This window comes from Hyperoodon ampullatus (genome assembly GCF_949752795.1).
Source record: "Hyperoodon ampullatus genome assembly, chromosome: 4".
Classification (NCBI taxonomy): Eukaryota; Metazoa; Chordata; class Mammalia; order Artiodactyla; family Ziphiidae; genus Hyperoodon; species Hyperoodon ampullatus.
The window spans coordinates 27,033,954-27,056,459 of record NC_136917.1 but is presented as its reverse complement, the minus strand read 5'-3'; the positions used below and the strand labels follow the sequence as shown (position 1 = coordinate 27,056,459).

The window sequence follows — 22,506 nt, the reverse complement described above, 5'->3', positions numbered from 1 at the left end:
CAGTATTCTTATGCTGATCAACCCCATGGGGTGGGCACTGTTCGTCCACTTCACAGGGGAGGACACCAATGGGGGAGCATCCTGGTCTGCTAGGTGGCCGAGGCCTCTGAGCGAGCCTGGGAGGATTCTCGGAGTGAACTGGGGGAGGGGTGAGGCTAGTTCGTCAGCGGCAGGTCTGTGCCCATCTATTCCAGAGGGAGAACAACCAAGCTTGCAGAGTGTGGGCCCTGGGGCCAGGTAGCCGGGCTCCAAGCCACTCTGCATGCCTCAGTTTCTGGATCCGTGAAATGGGCACACTGCGGGGGTCAGTAGGAATTACCAGACACCCGGGAAGAGGCTGCGAGGTTTTATCTGGCCAGCCTGAGGTACTGCCTCCTGGGGTACGGGGGCGACATATGGGGGAGGCCGAAGCACCCCCAACTCCCAGTTCCCCTTTGATGCTGGCTGAGGAGGAGACAGCAGATTTCTGGAGGCTCCCCTGTTGGTTGAGGCCCTTCTGGCCACGGAAGGGCAGCTGTAGCCAAGCTCTTCTGCCTGGGAACTGCAGCCCCTGTCTGGCTCTCGGGAGGAGCAGCGGGAGAGGATGCCGTGGGACCCCTTCTCCCGCCAAGCACCCCGGGTTGTACATCTTTAAGGGGAAAGAGGCGCGCTCGCGCCGGGCCTCTGCACACGTCACTTCTTCGTTCTTTCCCAACCCCCCCACCCCCACCCCGCTCCTTTCTCCAACTTCCCGGCTCGCTCGGGGCGGGTTGGGGGGGTCTTCAGAGTCCACCTATGGACCCCAAATGTCCTGCAGCAGCCCACCCCCTGCCCACTCGACTCGGGCTGGCGGTCCAGGGGGACCCGCTGTGGTCGGGGTGTGCGCGGCCCGTGGGTCTCCGTCCGGTGGCCTGGCCCAGGGCGGCTGGAAATTCGTAATAATAAGCAACGATGGGGGTTCAGGAGGCATGGAGAGGGGGAGCGGCTTTCGTTCCTCGCTCGCGCTCTTTTTTCCCTCGTTTGTTTGAAAGTTGGATGTTGAGAAGTGGGAGGTTCGGGGTGGGAGGGGAGAGAAATTGGGGGAGGGAGAGAGGAGGTTGCCAGAGGGAGGAGAGACAGAGACACAGAGAGAGACAGAGACAGAGGAGGAGGTGGGGGGGGACAGGAAAGGAGGAGAGACAGAGAGAGGGAGAGAGAGAGGGAGTCGGGCGCAGGAGGGAGGGAGAGCGCGGGAGGGAGGAGGGAGGGAGACCGAGGGAGGAGGCGGCGAGGAGCGCGCCGGCCGCGGCCGCGGGGGGGGGGTTTGGAAAAATGACTCAGTAAGTTCAGCGCGCCCGCTCCGGCCGGCCCTGCGCCTCCCGCCGCGCCCGGGATGTATTCGTCCCCGCTCTGCCTGACCCAGGTACGCCCCCCGCCCGGCCCCCGGCCCGCGCCCCACTGCGCCCCGGCCCCGCGTCCCCCGCAGCCCGGCCCCGGAGTTTGGAAGCCCGAGGAGGCGGGACGAAAAAGGCGCGCGTCCCTCCCGCCGCCGCGGCCGGGATGCCCCCGCCGCCGGCCGGGGTCCGGTGGGGGGTTGGGCTGGGCCGGGGACACCTCCCCCCCACCCGGGACCCTCACCGGGGACTCCCGCCCCGCCCCCCGCGACCTCTCCCCCTGGCTCGCCCTACTGGCTCGCCCTACAGCCTCGCCCTCCCCGGACGCAGGACGCGCTCCTCCACCCCAGCCAGGAAGGTCGGGGGGCGCCCAGGAGAAGGCCAAAGGTGGGGCTCTGCGCGAGCCCCAGGCCTGGACGCAGGCCTGCTCCTAGGAGGAATCGAGGGAGTCCTGGTTGGACCCTGGACGCCCGGGGACTCTTGAGACGAGGACCCCCGGACCGCCCCCCGCAAGCTTGTGCGCCGCCACCCAGGCCCTGGGCAGCCTTTCCCCCCATTATTGGCCCACGTGTGCGCGGAGGGGGAGGGGGCCCGCAAAGTTGGAGGCGCCAGGAGTGGGGGGAGGGGGGCCCCCGACGTCCCAGCTCGGTCTCCGTCTACCCCCCTCCCCCCGTCCCTCAACCCCATCCCCATATTTTCGCCGCATCGATTGTGAGTTATTGAGCCGCCGCCGCCGGGAGGAGCCGGGAGGCCTGGCGTTCCGGGGTCTGGTCCGGGCACTGCGGCGCTGCGGACGCCCTCGCCAGCCCGGCACCTGCCCCTGCCCCCGCCCGCTGCCTCTCACCCCTGGCCGAGCTCCCAGACTGCCCGGGGCTCGGCCCTTGTGCAATGACCCAGGGGATGTGTGGGAAGGGGGCGGCTGCCCCTATCCCGGGTCGCCCCTGGGGGACCCCTTCCCTCCCCCAGCTCCATGGCAGGGAGGGGGGGCACCCTCCCAGGTCTACTGGTTCCACCCTCCAGCTCTGCCCCCACCCCGGGTCCTTGTGTGTCCTTAGGCCATTGGGGTCCCGGCCTCAGTTTCCCCTGAAGTGACACGGAGCTAAGGCAGGTCCCGGAGAGGGGCAGTGTGGCCTCCAAGCTGTGAAGTGTGGGGCACAGGGAGGTGGGAGTCCAGCGGGTGGCTGAGTGTCCTGAGGACCACTGTACAGAGAGCACGTGGATGCCAGTCTCCAATGGGGGTCGCCCATTCATGATCCTAGGGTGCCCCTCACTCATGGCAGGCTCCCTCTCACCCGCCCCCTCCAGCTCCTACAGTTTCTGGCTCCCCATGGGGGAATGTGAGGGCCGGTGCTTAGGGGGTCTCAGGGCCTGTCCTACCCATCATCCCCGGGTGACCTTGGGCACGTCCCTGCCCCTCCCCAGATCTTCCTTCCCCTCCAGAGCAACTTTGGCGGTCCCCCGACGCAGTCATCACTGGCCCCCCTCTGCCTCTTGTCGCCCGAAGCTCCCCCAAGAGCCACGAGGGTCCTAGTCAGGGTTGCCTGGTGACCTTGGGCCTCCCAGTCTCTGGGCTCGGGGTGGCCTGGGTGGCCCCGGGGTGCCCCCGCCTCCTCCACCCTTTCCTCGCGCTCGCTCCCAGAGCTGCCCAAGGGGGCTGAGCCCGGGGAGGCTATTCCAGGCGAGGAGGTTGGACGGCAGCCTATTGTCACTGGGCCCTGGAATTCCCCCGTCAGGACTCCTCGGGAGACAGGCCTCCGTCCACGTTGCCCAGAGTGGGTGGCAGTGAGAACCAGAGCTGGTGTTCCGCTCCCCGGGCCTGGCTTTCCCTGGGGCGCAGGGCAAGGGTCAGCCAGGCGGGCTCTTGGTGGAAACATGACAATAAAAAATACCTGAGGTTGCTGTGTGCAAGGGACAGGGCGACCAGGAGACAGAGACAGGCAGAGAGAGGACCAGGGAGCTCCCAGGCTAGGATGGGGATGGGGTGGCCCAAGCGCAGGGGGCTCCCCCTCCTCTGCTTTTTCTCCTATGGGTGCCCCCACCCTGGAGGGGAACCCAGGTCCCCCTCCCAGGACCCCCTCAGTGTAATCCTCACAGCTGCTTGCAGGCCCAGCCTAGTCTGCGGTCTCCAGCTGGGGAACCCGGAAGGACCCAGACTACCCGTGCAGGACCCCCACTCCTGGCTACCTCATCGAGCCCTACCCATTTCTCTCTGTCTGCGTCTCTCCCTCTCCTTGTCTCGCTCCTCTACATCTCTGTCTCTCCCTGTCTCTCCATCTCTGGGCCTCCATCTCCCCCCTTGACTAATTTTACAACCTGAGCCCATCCTAAAATAGCTCCCTTTTAGCCGATCCGACCCGGATCCTGAGCCGAGACCGGCTCGGGGTGTGTGAAGGGGGGTGGGTGGGCTGCTCCCATGCCAGCCCGCCCTGTGCCCCCGGGGTCCTGCCCACCGAGGGGGTGGCAGCTGCGGCCCCGGGTGGCCCTGGAGGATTCTGGGAGCCCCGTCCCTGTTTCAGTGGTGACTCAAGTGCTTTTCACTTTTACTATGAAGAGGAACTGTGTGGGGCAGCCGTTACTTCCATAAATCCTGCCGCCGGGAAGGCCGGCCTCCCTGCGCTTGCCCCGCTCTGGGCCTCCCTCCCGCCCGCCTCCACCGCCACGTTAGTTATTCCGGGTTTGGGGCCAAATCCCTCTTGGCTGCAGTGCCCAGGATTCCCCGGGGCCGCAAGCTGGGCCTGGGCTGCAGCCACGGCAGTGCGGCCGCCAGGGCCCCCTTCCTCATTCATTCATTCTTTCCTTCATTCCTTCACCTCATTGCCTTGCTGAGCAGCACTCTTTTTACCCCATTTCTCCAGTGGGGAGACTGAGGCTGTGAGAGGGTCCCCGACTTTGGCTTGATTTAATATAATAGATCTTCATTAAGCGCCTCCTATGGGCCAGGTGTCTGTTGCGGGTTTGGGGGGGAAGGCACGAGGGGCCAGCCTGGTGTGGGTTCTGGGAGGCTCTGCTGGGATTGAGGGTCCCCCAGCACCTCAGGGCTGGGACAGGGGCCAAGACAGAGAGGGCTAGGGCCTGCCTGGGGTGGCACAGCATGGCTGGTGGGGCTGGGGATTCGGGGCCACTGCCCACCTGGCTGTTTGGCCAGGCTGGGCAGGTGGGTGCTCCCTGTGGCCCCCCCACCCGTGGTCTGATGGCCTCTGATTGGCTCCTGTATGCACAAGCTCGCCCCACATCTCTCTCCCTCTTTCTGTCTCTCTCCGTGTCTGTGTCTCTCCCCCATCTTTTCTCTGCGGCGGAGGTGCCTCTGTGCTTCAGGGTCGGGCGCCTTGTAAATCACGACGCTGGGATTCTGGCCGAGTCAGCGTTCTCTCCCTCCCTCTCTCCCTCTCTCTTTCTCTCTCCCTGTCTCCCTCCCTCCCTCCCTCTCTCCCTCCCATATCTCTCTTCTTTCTCTCTCTCTCTCCAATATCTCTTTCTTTGCCTGAACCTCCTACCTCCCTCACACCAAATGGATGGGACACGCCGAATGTCCTGGGACCTCCTGCCCCACGAAAGCACGTGTTCACAGCGACCCGCACGCGCGTGCACTGCCTCCTCACCTGGGTGTGTGTAGACCCTCGGCACGTAGTGCCTGCACCCCCCCGCTCCCACACGTGTGAGCATGCAGACATGCACACGTACGTGCCCTGACGGGTCACCGGGCAGAGACCCAGGGCGGCCTTGGATCCGCATGCAGATCTCGCCCAGGTGGCTATGTGTCTCTGGGCAGGTGATCTAGCCCTTCTTCAGATGTTTCACCCTTAGCACAGGGCCTGGTATACAGTAGGTGCCAAATAAGCTTGGCTGTGATTGTGGTTGTCTCTACAGTAATAACTGTATTAAACATCCCATAGGCATTTTCCAACTTGCCCTCCTTTCCTTCTGTCGCTATCTGCTCAGCTTGGGCCGGGTGACAGGGACAGTGGTGACTCCCCCAAACCTTAATCCCTGACCCCCCAGCCAGGGTTTTTCTCTTGGTCTTTCCTCTCCGCCCGCCCAGCCCTGTCCAGGGTCTCCCTGAGTTTGGCGAGACCCACGTGGGTACCAGCATCCTTTGTCTGTCGGGGTGTGTGCATAGGTAACGGGCAAAGGATGAGATTGCTCCTTTGCTGATCTGGATGCTGAGGACGCAGCAGTGGATGAAACGGATCAAAACCATGCCCTCGAGGGGCTACAGTGTAGGTGAGGGGCTGTCAGGACCGTGCTGCCGCTTTGGCACATGACCCAGGGCTGAGCGGGGAAGTGGGCCACATGGGATTCAGAGAGAGCCGGTGGGGTGCAGAACGGGCGTTGCTGGGAAGTCCTGAGGATGGGGCCAGACCCTGTACTCAGGGAGCTGGCAAGTGGGGCCAGGGAGTCAGGAGGCACCCAGGTCCAAGTCCCAGCTCGGCTCCTTCCTGTCTGCGTGACTTTGGGCCGGTGGCTTCAGTGCTCAGTGCCTCAGTCTCTCCCTCTGGGCAGTGGGCACAACAATTGTTCCCATTTCGTAGAGTTGACAGTTCAGTACATGCTCCGCCTCGCTCCCTGTCTGTCTCCCCGACACCGTGGCCTTCTGGCTCAGCCCCCAGCATCCACCCAGGACACCACGGCACGGAGAGGGAAGTCAGGAGACCCAGGGCTCAGACTCGCTCCTCACTTTGGTGGGGACTTTCTACTCCCTGGACTTAGTTTACCCAAAGTCTTCCCAGGGGTCCTTACCTTCCTGCCCTCACCACCTCCACTTTCCCTACTGTTCACTCTGCTCCAGCCTCACCGGCCTCCTCGCTGTTCTCCCCAAACATCAGGCATGGTCCTGCCTCAGGACCTTTGCATGTACTGTGTTCTCCACCTGCAAAGCTCCTACCATGGAGTGTCATCTTTTAGGTCTTTGTTCAAGTGTCCTCTCCTATGAGAGACCCTCGCTGACACCCCCCAGCTGAAAAAAAACAACCCCTGGCCCCCTCCTCAAACTCCTTTAAATTTCTCCAGAGCATTTTGTTCAACCTGGCATTTTATTCCATGTTTATTAGTTTGTTTAATATCCATCCCTGCCCACGTCAGGATCTGGGTGAGGGCCGAGCCGAGGACACTGCTGGGTCCCCAGCATCATGCATGGAGCTAACACAAAGTACATACTTAGTAAATGTTTGTTGAACAACCAAATGAATCTCTCCCTCATTGGATAAGAGCTGTTCATAAGCTATGATGCTCTGAGCTTGAGGGGAGGAACCACTCTAGGTTAGGAACACTTACTCTGGCACCAGATGGGCCTGCGTTCGAATATGAGCTCTGCTGTTTGACACTTAACTTGGAGGAGGGGACATTGGAACCAGGACTTTGAAGAGTGCCTAGGGGTTTGGGATAAAAGCTTAGGGATGGATAAGAGATTCTCAGTAATGTTTGTTGAATCACTGAGTGAATGAAGGAGAGAGAATCCTTCGTGGAAAACTTTTGGTTTGGGAATTGGAGTTTCACGTCCTGGTTTGCTGCCCTGGACTGTCAGGATGGGAGGGCTACAGGGAGGCCCAGAGTGGGGCACAATCCAGTGTGCAGTTGACCAGTCCATAGTGCCCAGCAGGGGCTTGGACCTCCCAGCTGCTGCTGTCCTCTTTGGCCAGGAAGTCCCAGCAGGGAGAGCAGGCAAGGCTGCCTGAAGGAAAGAACAGTGAAGACAGGGTTTTGAGGGATGTGTAGGAGTTCAGGAGGATTCTTGGCATCTAACTTGCCTTGGCCAAGTGGGGTTTCTGCGAAAGGCCTGGTCTTGCTGCCTCCCCTCCCCTTGCAGCTCTGATTACCAGGGCAATGGATAAAGCCCCCCCACCAACCCCCAAAAGGGTGCAATGTCCTTTTCTGCCCTTTGTACAGAATGAGAAACAGGCCCAAGGTGGAACAGTGATTTGTTCCTGGATCATACAGAAGGTGAAAATGGAGGCTGTTGTCACCCAAGCTCATTCCCTCAACAAGTCTGCCTGGCAGCGAGTGCCTCAGCCCTGGGCCTCAGGACTGGGGGAGAGCAACTGAGCTGGACTCAGAGACCCCAAGTTGTGTGGTCCAGGCTGGGTCTGGGAGAACCCTGAGGAGAGCAGGAAAGGCTGCCTGAAGGAAGGAACACTGGAGAGAGGGCCTTGAGGGATGTCTAGGAGTTCAGGAGGATTCTTGGCATCTAGCTTGCCTTGGCTGTCTCCCTTGCCCTGTCAGCCAGTGAGGGCATTGGGAAGTGCTTGGGGAAGAGGCGTTGGTTGTCACAGGTCTTATGGGACAAAGAGAGTGACAGGCCTGCCTCTCCTGGGTTGACCTCCCCAAGAGGATGTGGGAGGCTAGGGCAGCAGGTCCATGACCCAGTTACAGGCTGTTTGTCTTCCTCCAGGACCAGCTGGGGTCACCAGTGACGTGGGCTCCCGCCCCTGCCCGCCTCCCTGGCATCTTTCCCCAGAGAGGGCCCGGGGAGGAGGGGGTAGGGATAAGGCAGGGACACGGGGGCTTGGAGAGGGGAGGAGCCAGAAGAGGAGAGGAGCTCGGAAAAGGGGGAGGGGGCTCAGAGACAAAGGTGTTCAAGGGGAGGAAGAGTCTGGGCCCAAAACAATTGTAACAACAACATCAATAATAATAATAGTGTAATGCAGGCTTTTGAGAGCCGGGCAGATGATGGGGTTCATATGCTAGGAAGAGGTGGCACCCCGTTCAAGAAGGCCTGCTGGCTGACGCTCCAGCTGCCCCTTCCCAGCTACCTCTTATTACCGCCCCAATAAGCTCCAGGCCTCGGGTGGCGGCCACAGCCATTGCCCAGGCCTCCTGCCACCCTGGCGTCCCCTCCACAGGGGACAGTGTCCTGCGCCTCCATCGATTTCCCACCCCAGCTTCTCTGGCCAGACGACCTGGGCTCTGGTCCCAGCTCTGCTGACCGGCTGTGTGACCCTGGGCGAATCGCTCCCCACCCCTGGGGCTGGCATGTCAAGTGACATGGTGACACAGAAAAAGCACCTCTGAGGTTGGATAGGACCTGACAGGGGACTGGCCCCCTCTATCCTCCCTCTGCCTCAGCAGGTCAGCTGGGGCGGGGACGGGATGGGGGAGCGGCGGAGAAGGGCCCTGAGGTCCGGTCCCCACCACAGCTGTTACGGTGACTCACACGTTGGGGGCCGTTGGCATGGGGGAGCTGGGCTGGCACAAACGGAGCCCCGTTCCGCCCCACCCCGCGAGGGCAGGTGGCTATTTTCAGAGCCTCAGTAATAGGGGAGATGTGAGGTCATCCCCCAGCCCCAGCACCCGATGGCCAGAGGTGGCCCGGGGGAAATGGAGCTCAGGGCAGGGAGGGGCGCTGGGTGGGCGGTACCGTGTGCATCCAGGCCTGGAGGTGGGAGCAAGTCTGGCCACATCCATTTAGAAAAACCAATTCGTGGCCCAGAGCAGCGGTTTCCCTGTCTCCCCGAGAGACCCCGGCCTCACAGAGAGTAGGCTGCTCTGAGAAAGGGGCCGATGGGGTCCTGGGTTCTTGTTCTTACGCCGACTCTGAGACCCTCCAGGACCTTGGCCAGGTCTCTGCCCCTCTCTGAGCTTAGTTTCTCCATCACACAAGGCGTAGTGGAGCCTCGGGCCTTCTCCTGCCCCTGGGAGATTGTAAGCAACCGAAATAATCTTTACAGCAACAACGATGTCAATAATAATAATAATAATAGCATAAGGCAGGCTTTTGAGAGCTGGGTGGATAATGAGATTCACATGCTAGGAAAAGACATCACTCCCATTCAAGAAGCCCAGCACAGCCCCCAGGCAAGAGCGGGGAGGGGGGACCGAAGTTTCTCTTCTCTGTCTTCCTTTCTACTTGAATTTCTCATCCCTAGAGGCTGAGAAACCAGGTCCTGGATGTTACACAGACTCAGTTTCCCTTGCTGAAAAATGGCGAGAATGAGACAGCCCCCTCCCACCCCTGTAGAAGGGGATGGGGGCCTCCCATGGCCCCACGTTATTCTCTGAGGGGCCTGACGGCGGCTGCCGTAGTTTTCGTGGGGAAGTCAGATGGGTGTGGGTTCCTGTCTCAGCTCTGCCCGTCATGATTGGGGCCCCTTATGATTTGGTCCCCTCTTGGGGTCTGTTTCTTCATCCATAAAATGGGTGTTGTGGCCACCCAGCAGCACCACTCAGGCAGAGGGAGGGGGATGTTCAAGTCACAGCTCTGGCCAGGTTGCTGAGCCTCCCAGGCCTCGGATTTTCCATCTGTGGAATAGGTCTGTGGGGGACAGGGTAGGGTGAACTGGCCCCCAGGGGCCTCTCTCTCCAGCTCTAAACCTCCATGGCTGAGTTCCCCTTTCTCTGGTGCATTCTGCTCTCTTGCCTCCTTGGGCCTCAGCTTTCCCCACCCCTGTAATGGGTCTATGCAGGAACCACCCCCTCTATGCAGGAACCGCCTCCACCCCTTCCATCAGCCCCTGACATCCAGGTGGCTCATCTTGGCCTGTGGACCTCAGCCAGTCCTGTCTGTACATCTGGGCTATAGGAATGATGTCTTGTCCTCATTTTTTTCATCACTGCCAAGAGCCGGTGGAGGCAGCCCTTGGACCCTTGTCTGGTGTCAGCTTCCTCTGCTGAGCAGTGTCTGACAGACAAGCCCCAAGTGACCCTCTGAGCCTGGTTGCTCCTGGAATCGTGAGCATCCAGCGTGTGCTCAGCCCTGCTCTGGACATTTGAGCTCACACTCTAGTTCAGTGGTTTGCAAACTATAGTCACAGGGCCCAGTGCCCACCGTCTGTCTTTATAAATAAAGTTTTATTGGAACACTGCCATGCCCATCCCTTACATCTCCTCTGTGGCCAGTCTTGCACTACAGTGCAGAGTGGAGCAGTTGAAATAGACACGAAAATACTCACTATCCGGTTCTTTATGGTACTTTTAAAGTTTGCTGACCACAGTTCTAGAAGGCAGAGAATGGATCCGTGCCACCAGCATTCCACCATCCTCAGTTTTCCCCATCTGTACAAAGGGTCCCCATCAGCCTCCACCTGGGACCCCTGGCTTGTCCTGCCTGTACCTTGGGGTTCAAGACAGCCCTCCATGAATGGCTGCCTTCGCCTGTGCCTCCCACGTGGTCCAAGCCTCAGTTTCCCCATCTGGGCAATGGGTTCTCAAACGACCCAGTGAACCTCTGCTGGGTCCCCCACTGGTCTCCACTTTTTTCCCCAGGATGTGGAGGAGTCTGCAGCAGCCCCCTGCACACCTCTGCCTGACCCTCTTTCTAGCGGGTCTGCCTGGGGCCCCTGCGGCCTCATTCTTACGGGCGGGGCAGTGGGTCCACGGGCCCCAGCGCCTCCTGACCTCTGGTCTCTCCCGCCCCGCAGGATGAGTTCCACCCGTTCATCGAGGCGCTGTTGCCTCACGTCCGCGCCTTCGCCTACACCTGGTTCAACCTGCAGGCGCGGAAGCGCAAGTACTTCAAGAAGCACGAGAAGCGGATGTCGAAGGACGAGGAGCGCGCGGTGAAGGACGAGCTGCTGGGCGAGAAGGCCGAGGTCAAGCAGAAATGGGCGTCGCGGCTGCTGGCCAAGCTGCGCAAGGACATCCGGCCCGAGTGCCGCGAGGACTTCGTGCTGGCCATCACCGGCAAGAAGGCGCCGGGCTGCGTGCTCTCCAACCCCGACCAGAAGGGCAAGATGCGCCGCATCGACTGCCTGCGCCAGGCCGACAAGGTGTGGCGGCTGGACCTGGTCATGGTCATCCTCTTCAAGGGCATCCCGCTGGAGAGCACCGACGGCGAGCGCCTGGTCAAGGCGGCGCAGTGCGGCCACCCGGTGCTCTGCGTGCAGCCGCACCACATCGGCGTGGCAGTCAAGGAGCTCGACCTCTACCTGGCCTACTTCGTGCGCGAGCGAGGTGAGGCGGGGCTTGCGCGTGCACGCGGATCTGGAGGCCCAAAGGGGGTGCGTTGGAAGGTTGTCGAGGGGGGGAGGTGGGCGCACGCTAAGGTAGGAGCCAGGAGGCGGGCCTTAAAGTCCGAGGGCGGGGACAGGTGCAGTGGGAGGATCTGAGCCCTGTGAAGGGCCAAGGGGAAGAGGTACGTTTCAGGTAGAGTCTGGGGTCGGGGGCAGGTGCGTCCTGGGGCTCTGAAGGTAGAGGCAGGCCCTGACCTTGGGGGTGTCAGGGGTCCCAGGGGGTGGCAGGTCTCAGGAGGTGAGACCCTGTCCCAGGAGGTCTGTTGGCAACAGGGGTGAGGATAGGCCAGTGACGGACGCGCGGGGGACAATCTTATCCCTCCTGGGAAAGTTGGAGGAGAGCTGGGGTTTCACTTGGTGACTGCTGGTTGATCGACTCTCGGACTCCCCCCAGAGACCTGACAGGTCCCATATTTCGGCAGAGTGGGAAGCTGGGGCGCTGTGTGACTTTGGCTAGGTCACCAGTCTCTCTGGTCTCCAGCGGCCCCCACTCTGGCCCTTCGAGCTGGGTGTTTGCTGGCTCTGTGGTCAGATGGCCCACATAGAGACTTGCAGGGTTTGCGAGAATGGGGAAATCCACGGCAGCTTCCCGGAGGAGGGGGCTCCACTGAGCTGAGCTCTGCAGAACGACTGGGCAGTGATGAGTGTGGGAATATCCCAGGAGGTCAGCCGCCTAGACAGAGATGTGGAGGCTGACTGTCAGCAGGTCTTGGTGGCCAAGGGCAGGCCCTGGCTGGGAGGGCAGTAGGGTCTGTCGCCCCGCTGTTCCTGGTGGTGTGGCCAGTGGAGCTGTCAAATGGAGGGTATCAGCATCCTTACCTGGATTGGGCCTGGGGAGACCCTGGATTGGGCCTGGGGAGACTCGCCGAGATCGTGTGTGTGTGTGTGTGTGTGTGTGTGTGTGTGTGTGTGTGTAGCGCGTTGGACTCTGGCCTGCCACGTGGCGGGTGGCAGCTGTGACTGTCTTCATGCGGATGGAATCAGGTGTGCCCGGAGACCCTAACAGGCACATGTCCCATGCCCCACCGTGCCCACCCAGGCTGGTACACACGTGGGTGCAAACCCGCACACACCCGGGGCTGCCTGAGCGTGTCAGGTGGGTGCACTCGGGTTGCAAACCCAGCCCTAAGCCCCCGTAGACCCCACAGGAGCCCATGTGATCACAACCAGAAATGACGGAGGAAGACTGGGGGAGGGGTGGTGAGAAGAGAGGGAACTCCGGGGCTGGACTGCAGCCCTGCCATGTGGTGTGCTGGCTGTGTGACTTTGCCTCAGTCCCTGTCCTGTGCCTCAGTTTCCTCCTCTGTACAGTGGGGTTAACAACCATGCCAACTCTTAGCGATGCTCTGAGGATTCCATGAGGTCTCCTGGTCTCCATTGTGTGTGGGAGGGAGAGCTGGGGCAGAGTTTCCCAGTCTTGACCTTGATTCCTTGACCTTGACCCCATCTGCCCCTCCCCCGCCCCCACCAATTAGCACTAAACGCAGGGGGCCAGAGGCAGAGGGGTAGACAATGTCACTGTTTGCTGCGGGCGGGATTGGGGGTGTGGACAGGGGCAGCCTTGGGGGCTGCAGTGCCCATTACCATGCAGGTCCTGGTCTCTCTCACCATATCCATCCTCCTCCTCCACGCTGAGCTGATAAAATTTTGAAGCGAGTTTTCTGCCAGCGTCAGCACAATCTCCGGGCGCCTCCCCTCCCCCATCGGCCCCCTCCCCCCTCAGCTCAGCAGGCAGGCAAGGCCTCTGGGCCTCCCCAGACACCTTCGCATACAGACTGCCATGCATTTGCTGGCCGGTCTGGTCAGCATCCTCACGTGAGGGCCGGGGAAGGTCAAGGCTGCTGCGCCCTCCCGTGCAGGCTCCATCATCCCAGGGGACCACTGCTGCTCAGACAGGCCCCAGCTGACCCAGCTTCAGCTGGCTGGGAGTGAGGGTCGGGCATGAGGGCCGGGCCAGGAACCCACGCCCAGCTCAGCTGCCTGCCTAACGGCTGGGTGATCCTAAACAAGTCACTTAATCTCTCTGTGCCTGCTTTCTTTGTTTTTAAAATGGGACGCTCAAAAATAGCTGGCTGGTAGGAATGTTGTGTTCTCATGGTAAGCATTCAACAAATAACCCCCATGCGGTCATGAACACAGGTGCCAGGCACAGGGCTAGGGCTTTGTGGACCGTTGTTATCAACGTTACCATCCTCATTAGGATTATGATTTCCCACCTCCATGCCATTGCCCATGCTGTTCCCTCTGCTTAGAATGCTTTTCCCTTCTGGAAGACTCCTACTTATGCTTCAAAACCCCAACTCCCAGCTCCACTTTCTCTCCATCAGGCATTTTTTCTGAGGACTTAGCAATTCTTTTCCATTCTTATGGCAACCCTCCAAGGCAGGGATCATTGTACCCATTTTACAGATGAGGAAACCAAAACCCAAAGAAGATAACTGCCCGGCACAAGGTCACACAGCTAGGAAAGGGCAGAGTTAGGGTTTGGGCATGGGCAGGTTCTGTTGCTGACACCCCTGCTAGCCTTCTACGCTCGGTGGCAGAAGGGGATGGAAGTGAATCACAGTGTAGGATGTGGGTATCCAGTCAACGTGGCTTGACCACCTCTGGGCTGGGTCTGTGTTCTAGGCTCCTACCAGCTAGGGCCTCATCTGGGATTCCCAGGCCAAGGCTGGCCCCCAGAACCCCCCTGCTGAGCTTCAGCTCCCCAACTTCCACCGCAGGACCCCCGTCTTCATCTGGGCCAGAGTTATGTCTCTTTTCTCAGCCAGGTAGTCATCTGACCTCAGAGACAACTGGTCACCTCCCTCCTCTCACCTGGTGGGTCCCAGGGCTGCAGGGGATCCAGGCCAAGGCCAGAGTGCGGTGCCCACTCAAATCAGCCCTGCTAGGAGGCCATGGGATTGATGGGGAGTGAGGGAATGGGCCTCAGTTGGCTTCTGGGGGCAGGTGTCACAGAGTGGATGGTGGGACAGGCACCCGCCGTTCGGCTGAAAGGAGGTACCACCTCTAACGTCAGAAGCGGGGCCGTGGAGCCAACAGAATGACAGTGAGAGAGAGAGACAGAGAGACCCAGAGACATGGGGAGACACAGAGAGACCCACAGACGCATCATACACTCGGCCCTTCCCTGTCCCAAGACAAGGGGACAGAGTCCAGCTCCCCCCATGGCCTCCGTCCTTATCTCTCCCAGAGGGTGTCAGGCGCACTGCTGGAGCCGCACCCCAAAGGGGAATCCCAGGCCTCCATCCTTGGGTTTATTTTGGAGGAGAGAAGGGTGGGGACGAGCCGTGAGGCGGTCCCTTTAGCGCCGGGGCTGCCAGGCTGATCAGAGCCCAGGGCACCGCCTGGGGCCGAATTTGGCTGCTCCAGGCATCCACCTGGCACCGTTGTGGACACAGGGGCCTGATTCCAGGGGTGGACTCTGTGTGTGCCCTGTGGGTGGGCTAGGGGACAGCTGGGGGGCCGTGATGAGGGGGAGACATGAGCTTCACCTTGGGACATTGGGGCTGCCCGCTCAATGCGTGCACTTTAGGGGGAGAGATGTGTGCAGTCAAGCAGGGCATGGGCAACCTGACAATTCTCAGTTAAATTACTAAAAACCTAATGACAGGGAGGGGTGTGGAGAGGGATGGCGGGGCAGGCACTCTGGCCAGGGAGGGCCTGAAAGAAGTGAGGGAGCTGCAGAGGGATTTGAGTGAGAGTGTGCGGGGCAGTGGGGGGACACAGTCAGTGCAAAGGCCCTGGGGCTGGAATGGCCCCGAGCACAGGTGCCAGTTGGGGAGGTGAGGCCCCGTGCCTGGCGATGGGGAGGCCGGGAGCGGGTGAGCCGGCTCTTCTCTCTCCTGCCTCCCATTTGAGAAGGAGTCTGGAGAAAGCAGGGCCCAGAGAGGGAAGCCGCCTGCCCAGCCCCGAAGCCCAGCCAGGCCTCCCCGCCCCCTCTGGCGGCCTGAGAAACCTGAGGCGCGGGCGGGCACTGTGCCAGGGCGGGAGGGGGAGGGGCTGCCAGGCCCGCCCGCTCCAGCAGCTGCCAGCCCGCCCCAGCCCCGCCAGCCCAGATGGTGCCCATCTGCTGACGCTGCCGTGGGCTGGCCTCCCGTTCCCGCCTCCTGTTCCCGCGTTGTTCGGTGCCAGCCTCCCGGAAGGGCGCTGTGAGCAGGGGCTGGCTTGGGAAGCTCGCAGCTGCTAGAGGAGCTGCCCAGGGTGCCCAGGGAGGGGTCAGGAGGAACTGGGGGCAGGGGTCCCCGTCGCCTCCTGGATGGACCTGGGAAACAATAATAACAACAGAGATAATAGTAACAGCAAACACATATCGTGTGCCCGGTGCTGAGCCCATCCTACATCTGGTTTCATTCTCTCCACCACTCTGGGAACGAGGGACTATTACCTTCTCCCCTGTTTCAGATAAGGAAACAGTCCCAGGGATGGTCAGCCACTCGCCAAAGGTCACACAGCTCCTAAGAGGTAGGGCGAAATTAGAACCCACAGATCCTGACTCCTTGAAACCGTTAAAGAAAAAAAACCTAAAAACCGCTTTTGAGGTTATCAGATGGAACCCACTCCTTCCTAGTTGTACAGATCATGAAAAGAGCTGGCCCGGAATACACAGTGAACAAATGAATGAATATCAGTGAACATTTCCGAAGTGCCTACCGTGCCCAAGCCTGGGGGCTGGGGTCTCCATAAAGCACACCCTGGGCTCGGATGGCAGGAGAAAGGGCCTGGAGCAAGGGGGCCTGGATCAGTCTCAGCTCTGCTCCTGGCTTGCTGTGTGACTTAGGGCAGAGCCCTGCCCTTTCTGGTCTTGGGTTGGAGGAGAGCCAAGGCCAGGAAGGTAGGGCCTTGTGGGGCCACAGAGAGAAACAAGCCAGACCCTGACTGAGGGTCCTGCCATCTCCTCCAACCCCTGTTAATCTTCATCCCAACACTGGCCCTGTGCTGGGGAGACAGAGGGCGGATGTGGACAGGAGGGCGTGTGAGGGCACCTGTTGGCTTGTGTAATGGATACAGTTTGTGTCCACACGTGCTCCAGGCTGTGTGAGGTGCATTCCCCTCTCTACGCCTTAGTTTTTCCATCTGGAAAGTGGAGAAAATAAGAACTATGTCCACTGCATTGATGATTGGAGTGATCCCTGGGCAGCATACAGGAGGCCCTGGATAAACGCTCAGTCCCTTCCCGGATCCTCTTCTCAGCCCCAGGTGGCAAAGGGGAAGAACCTCAGTTCATCTAGTGAACCAGAGGGGCACCTGTGACCCAGGATGGGCCCCCCCCCCACTGGAAGCCGCCTCTCCAGGTGTCTGGGTGGCGGAGGGGTGAGGGGCTCTTGGCAGCCTGGACTCCCCCGGGGCTGAGCAGCCAGGTGGACCAGCCGTCTGTCTGTGCAGAGGAGGTGGCTGCCTGGGGGGTGAGGTCCAGACACCAGCTGACGATGTATTTATAGCGGCAGCAGGAGGCCTCTGCGCTCCTGGTTAGTGGTGCTGAGGGAGCCGCTCACCCAGCAGGTGGGAGCCCAGTGTCCGGAAGAGGTAGGGGCACAATCTGTAGCCAGATGGCCCAGGTTCAAATCCCGCTGCTCGTGAGCTGTGTGACCTTGGGCAGGTGACGTCACTGCTCTGGGCCTCAGTTTCCTTCCCTCTGAAATGGGCATGATACAGATGGTGCCTGCTTCAACGGGCTGGGTAGGGTTAAATGAGTTAATGTGTGAAGAGTGCTAGGACAGGGCCTGGCACACAGTAAGCGCTCAAACATGATTTGGTGCCTTAAAAAGGAAGGCGATTCTGACACCTGCTACACCATGGATGGACCCGGAGAACATGATGCTCGGGGAGAGAATCCAGACACAAAAGGACAAATACTGTTTAATTCCACTCACAGGAGGTCCCTAGAGAGTCACAACCACAGAGACAGGAAGTAGATGGTGGGGGCCAGGGGCTGGGGGAGGGGCTGGGGAGTCAGTGTTTCATGGGGACAGAGTTTCAGTTTGGGAAGATGAGAAGGTTCTGGAGATGATGGTGGGGATGGTCGCTGGACAGTGTGAGTGTACTTAATGCCACTGAAGTGCACACTTAAAAATGGTTAAAATGGGGGCTTCCCTGGTGGCGCAGTGGTTGAGAGTCCGCCTGCTGATGCAGGGGACATGGGTTCGTGCCCCGGTCCGGGAGGATCCCACATGCCGCGGAGCGGCTGGGCCCGTGAGCCATGGCCGCTGAGCCTGCGCGTCCGGAGCCTGTGCTCCACAACGGGAGAGGCCACAACAGTGAGAGGCCCGCGTACCGAAAAACAAACAAACAAACAAACAAAATGGTTAAAATGGTAAAGTTTATGCTACTGATATTTTACCACAATCTAAAAAATTATTTGTTGTTGATAATAATAATTTGTAAATCAACTAGACTTCAATTTAAAAATTCAAAAAAACCGATAATAATAATGAATAATAGTACATCATCTATTATATTGCAATGATAAATAATAAAAATAAAATCAGTGATGGCGATATAATCCTAGTTATTATTACCACTGCCTTTATTATCATCATCATGCCTTTGTTTCTAGCTCCAGCTCTGCCCTCTGGCCAGCTGGGCAACCTTAGGCAAGTTAGTGCCCATCTCTGTGCTTCTGTTTCTTCATCTGCAAATTGAGCAGAGGGAGTGTCCAGCGATTGGAGTTAAGATCAGATCGTATCTATGAGAAAGGAACCTCTTAGCACGATGAGTGCTCAGAAATATTTGGAGTTCTTTCCTGAGTAGCCTGAGTAGGTCCTCCCTCCCCCATGGACACCCCTGCGTGGGCGCCCAGCTTGCACGCCTGCACCTGCCAAGGCAGGGCCGCAGAGGCTCCTGAGGACCCGAGAGGTGCGGAGCCCTCAGAAAACGGGAGGCATCTCGATGCACCTGTGGCGGCCACCCTGGCGTGGCGGGGCTGCAGTTGCCACCCTGGCCCTGTGCCCAGCGAGCCAAGGGGAGGCTGAGGGCAGCTAGGGACATCTCCGGGCCCCCCCCCTTCCGCAGACAGCTGCCAGGCCGGCCCCTCTCCCTCCAGCTGGGTGTGGGCAGGAAGTCACAGATGGTCAGAGTCGGTGAGGGACAAGGGAGGGGGCACGTGGGAACACTGGATGTCTTGTCCAGATCAGGAAACTGAGGCCCAGAGAGGGGCGGGGCATTGCCCAGGGCGGCCCAGTAAGGGACCTTCCTCTGGTCCATTCTGTCCCATCTTCTGTCCCAGGCTGGCTTGGATGGGTGCCAGGATGGGGGGCCCGGGTACTTCAGGGTAAATGGCTTGCAAATGGGAAAGGGGTTTCAAGGCCCGGGGCGGGTGGCTGGCGGTGCTCTGGATTGCCAGAGCTGAGGTCTGCTCTAGATCCTCCAAGGGACAAATTCTGGAATTTCCAAGGCCTGAGTTCTAGACGCTTCAGAGCTGGGATCTTTACCATGTGACAATTCTAGAATTCTCCCGGGTGGGTTCAGAGCAGCACAATTCAGTAGAAATACAACTCAAGCCATACAGATAATTTTTCTGGTATCCACACTTAAAAGTAGAAACCTACAGGGGAAATTAATTTTAACAACCTATTCTGTTTAACCCAGGACATCCAAAATATTGTCATTTCGACACATAATCAATATGAAAAAATTATTGAGATGTTTCACCTTCTTTTTTGTCCTAAGTCTTTGAGATTCACTGTGTGTTTCGGACCGGCCACATTTCAGGCGCTCAACGCCACACGTGGCCAGTGGATGCCGTGTCAGCACTAGAGCATCTGCGTTCCAGAGAATTCCAAGGCAGATCTCAAATCTCCCAAGTTGGGTTCTTGAGAATGTGAGGACAGATTCTAAAACTCCCAAATCGGGCTTCCCTGGTGGCGCAGTGGTTGGGAGTCCGCCTGCCGATGCAGGGGACATGGGTTCGTGCCCCGGTCCGGGAAGATCCCACGTGCCGCGGAGCGGCTGAGCCGGTGAGCCATGGCCGCTGGGCCTGCGCGTCCGGAGCCTGTGCTCCGCAATGGGAGAGGCCACAACAGTGAGAGGCCCGTGTACCACAAAAATAAATAAATAAATAAATAAAACTCCCAAATCAATCATCAATTATCCAATCACGCATTGGTTTCGTCAATATCCAAGAAGCCCTTTAGTGTATTCATGACCATGGACGACAGTTTCCAGAATTCCACTGGTTGGGTTTTCACACGGCCAAGGACAAGCTCTAGAATGTTCTCGAGCTGGGTTCTAGAACATCCAGGGCAGGTTCTAGAATTCTCTGAGGCAGGGATCCAGAAAGTTCAGGTCAGAGTCGAGTAAGCCTGTCCTCAGACCCCGGGTGACTGAGCAGAACATTACAGAAAAGATGCCTACAGGGCTTCCCTGGTGGCGCAGTGGTTGAGAGTCCACCTGCTGATGCAGGGGACACGGGTTCGTGCCCCGGTCCGGGAGGATCCCACGTGCCGCGGAGTGGCTGGGCCCGTGAGCCATGGCCGCTGGGCCTGCGCGTCCGGAGCCTGTGCTGCGCGGCGGGAGAGGCCACAACAGTGAGAGGCCCGCCTACCACACACACAAAAAAAAGATGCCTACAGAGGGAGAAGGAGGTCGATTTTCATTTTTTTGAGGCTTTTTCCAGACTGGCTGAGTCAGGGGCTGCATGCTTGGGGGCAGCAAGGTGGATGGGGGCCCTGTTGTGGGAAAAGGTTTGGGAGCAGTTTGTGAGGATACATGACTATGAGAACCTGGGACTAGGGGGGCCCAGGAATAAGAATCAGGACTTTGTTTAATCCCCAGTAAATGTCTGTTATTTATTAGATGTTTGGACATGGAACCCTGCGTGTGTTGCCAGAGGCTCTTGTGGGGCTGTTTTGGGAAAGGGCGCTTAGTAGGTCCTCGCTGGAAGGCAGTGGCTATAGTTGGGGATTGTGACATCTGGCAGGAGGCAGGGGTTGTCTGTCTGTGTTTGGGGTGTTGGGGTGCGTTTATGGGGGAACTGCAGGCATATTGAGGGCTTACTAAATTAAATTCTCAGTAAATGTCAGGAATTGTTAGTACCATTTCGTTTCACCTTAATTCCACAAAGGTAGAGATTATCATGAACCGCATTTATCACATGGGAAAATTGAGACCCAAAGAGGTACCTGAGGTCACACAGCTAAAAGGTAGCATCTGGATTCAAACCCAGGTCTGAGGGCAGATCTGAGGGCCTACAACGGTCCCCTGGGAAGGGGCTGTTTGGGGTGTGTCAGGGACCTCCCCCAGAATGTCCCAGGATCCCTCCTTTGGGCCTAGAGGATTTTGGTGCTGGTGAGTGGATGCCAGGTTCAGCTGGATCAAGGAGCACCTTTGGGGGCTGCAGCCTGGCCGGGGCCCGGTGAGGGGGTGGCTAGCCTCAAACCCTCGACATGGGGAAACCAGGAAGGCAAGAGATGCAGCCAAGGTCACGTGTTCACTTTCAGTCTCTGTCTCTGGATCTCTTTTTCCATCTCTTTGTCTCTTTCAGCCCCTGTCTCTGCCCAGTCCCAGTCTCTCCTGGTCTAGGCCAGTCTCCTCCCCTCACCGCCTCCGGGCAGCCTGTGGGCTGCCCGGAGGCGGCAACAGCAGCTGAATGGGCCCCTTGTTCCTGACCACACCCTCCCCTTAGGGTCACCCCAGGACGAGCTCTGGCAGCCTGCTGTCTTAAAGAGCCAGCGCCCAGAGAGAGGGGAAAAGAGGGGGCCGCTTTGCTCCCAAGCCCCACCCCCCAGCCTCCCAAGGATGGAGGAACTGAAGTGCATACATGCGGGGGAGCACCGCACCTGGACATCCCAGACCCATGTGATCAGACGGTGGCCCTGGGGCTATGTGTGCATGGTGGGGCTTGGGTTTCATCTGGGACAAATTCCTTCTCCTGTCTTGGCCGCCGTTTCCCCATCTGTATCTGCAGCTCCTTGTGCCCCCCCCACCCCGGGCGGGTCGTTGGGCAGATGGAATAGTATATGGGCCAGGTTTGGTACACAGACGGCGCTCTTCTGTGCCCATCGTGCATTATGTAGCCCCATTTTACAGAGGAGCTGAGCAGTAAGGCTCTGGCTGAGGCTACGCAGCCCAGATTTCACCCAACTCTGCCACCTCCACCCTCCGCTTGGGGCTGTGAAGCTTCAGGTTGCTCGCTTGCCGTCTCTGGGCCTCAGTTTCCCCTTCAGAGCAATGGGAACCGCCCCTGCCCACTTTCAGGCTAGAAGCCTTTCACTTCTCCCGCCCCGAGGATGCTGTGGCTGGGAGTTCTGGGCATCCCCCAGATAGGAGCCAACCCAGAGGGCCTCGAACGGGGCTGCACCCGGTAGCCACTCTGGGCGGCCTCGGCGCTCCTGTGCCCCAGGCCGGCCCCACAGACAGCCCGGGACAGGTTGCTGCCGGATGGACAAGCCTGTTCCCTGCTTCCTTATGTAACCAGGTTATGCAAGGGCAGCTGGCCTGCTTACATAAGGGGAGGCCGGGCCAGCCCCAGCTGGGGAGGGGGAAGCTCTTAAAGGGGCTGGTGTCTCCCGAGTCTCCCCTCCAGGGCCCTTTGCCAACCCACGGAGGGGAGCCTTATAAACTCTGGCCGATTCTGTACTCATCAGCACCATCATTGCCATCATTATTATTATTGCTGTTGATGTTGTTTATCATCACTCTGTTCTTTCCCAGGAGGCACAAAGCCCACTCTGCTTCTGACCCTCGGCTAGTCCCTTTTCTCCCTGAGCCTTAGTTTCCCCATCTGGGCAAGGGGGGTGGTGTCAGTGAAGGAAGGCAGTGGGGCGTAACGGGGGTGCTGGCCCCGCCACCTGCTCGCTGTGTGACCTCAGGCAAATGGCGATCCTCTCTGGGCCTTGGTTTCCCCATCTGTAAAATATGCTTGCCTCTCTAGGTTACTGAGGGGGAACTGAATTCAGACACGCGAAGGGTTAAGACGGCATCGAGCACACACTCAGCCAGTACAACTTCTTGGTAGTCAATAAATATTTATTAAGCGCTTACTGTGTGCCAAGCCCTGTACTGCGAACAAGACAGACAAAAATCCAGGCCTTGCGGGGCTCACAGTCTGGTGGGGGAGATGGACAAAGAACAAGTTCGTGATAAGGGCTACTGAGAAAAATTAAGAAAGGCAAGGAATAGAGACTGGTGGGCTATTTGGGGAGGGACTGTCTGAGGACTTGACATTTGAGCTGAGACCTGAGGGTGAAGAGGAAGCAGTTGTGTGAAGAAGTGAG

At 59.1% G+C, this 22,506-nt stretch overlaps 1 protein-coding gene across 3 annotated transcripts in view; it reads left to right on the top strand.

Annotated features, from left to right (window-relative positions):
* Nucleotides 1-1,351: 1,351 nt before the first annotated feature.
* The window catches only part of NFIC (nuclear factor I C), a gene marked incomplete at its 5' end in the record, with an annotated part of 61,218 nt that continues 40,063 nt past the window's right edge, over nucleotides 1,352-22,506 (top strand). For all 3 annotated transcript variants that reach the window (XM_079703535.1, XM_079703533.1, XM_079703534.1), the window contains 2 exons: nucleotides 1,352-1,381; nucleotides 10,703-11,234. In XM_079703535.1, coding sequence (XP_079559661.1) covers nucleotides 1,352-1,381; nucleotides 10,703-11,234 — 562 coding nt within the window. The remainder of the gene's footprint in view (nucleotides 1,382-10,702; nucleotides 11,235-22,506) is intronic.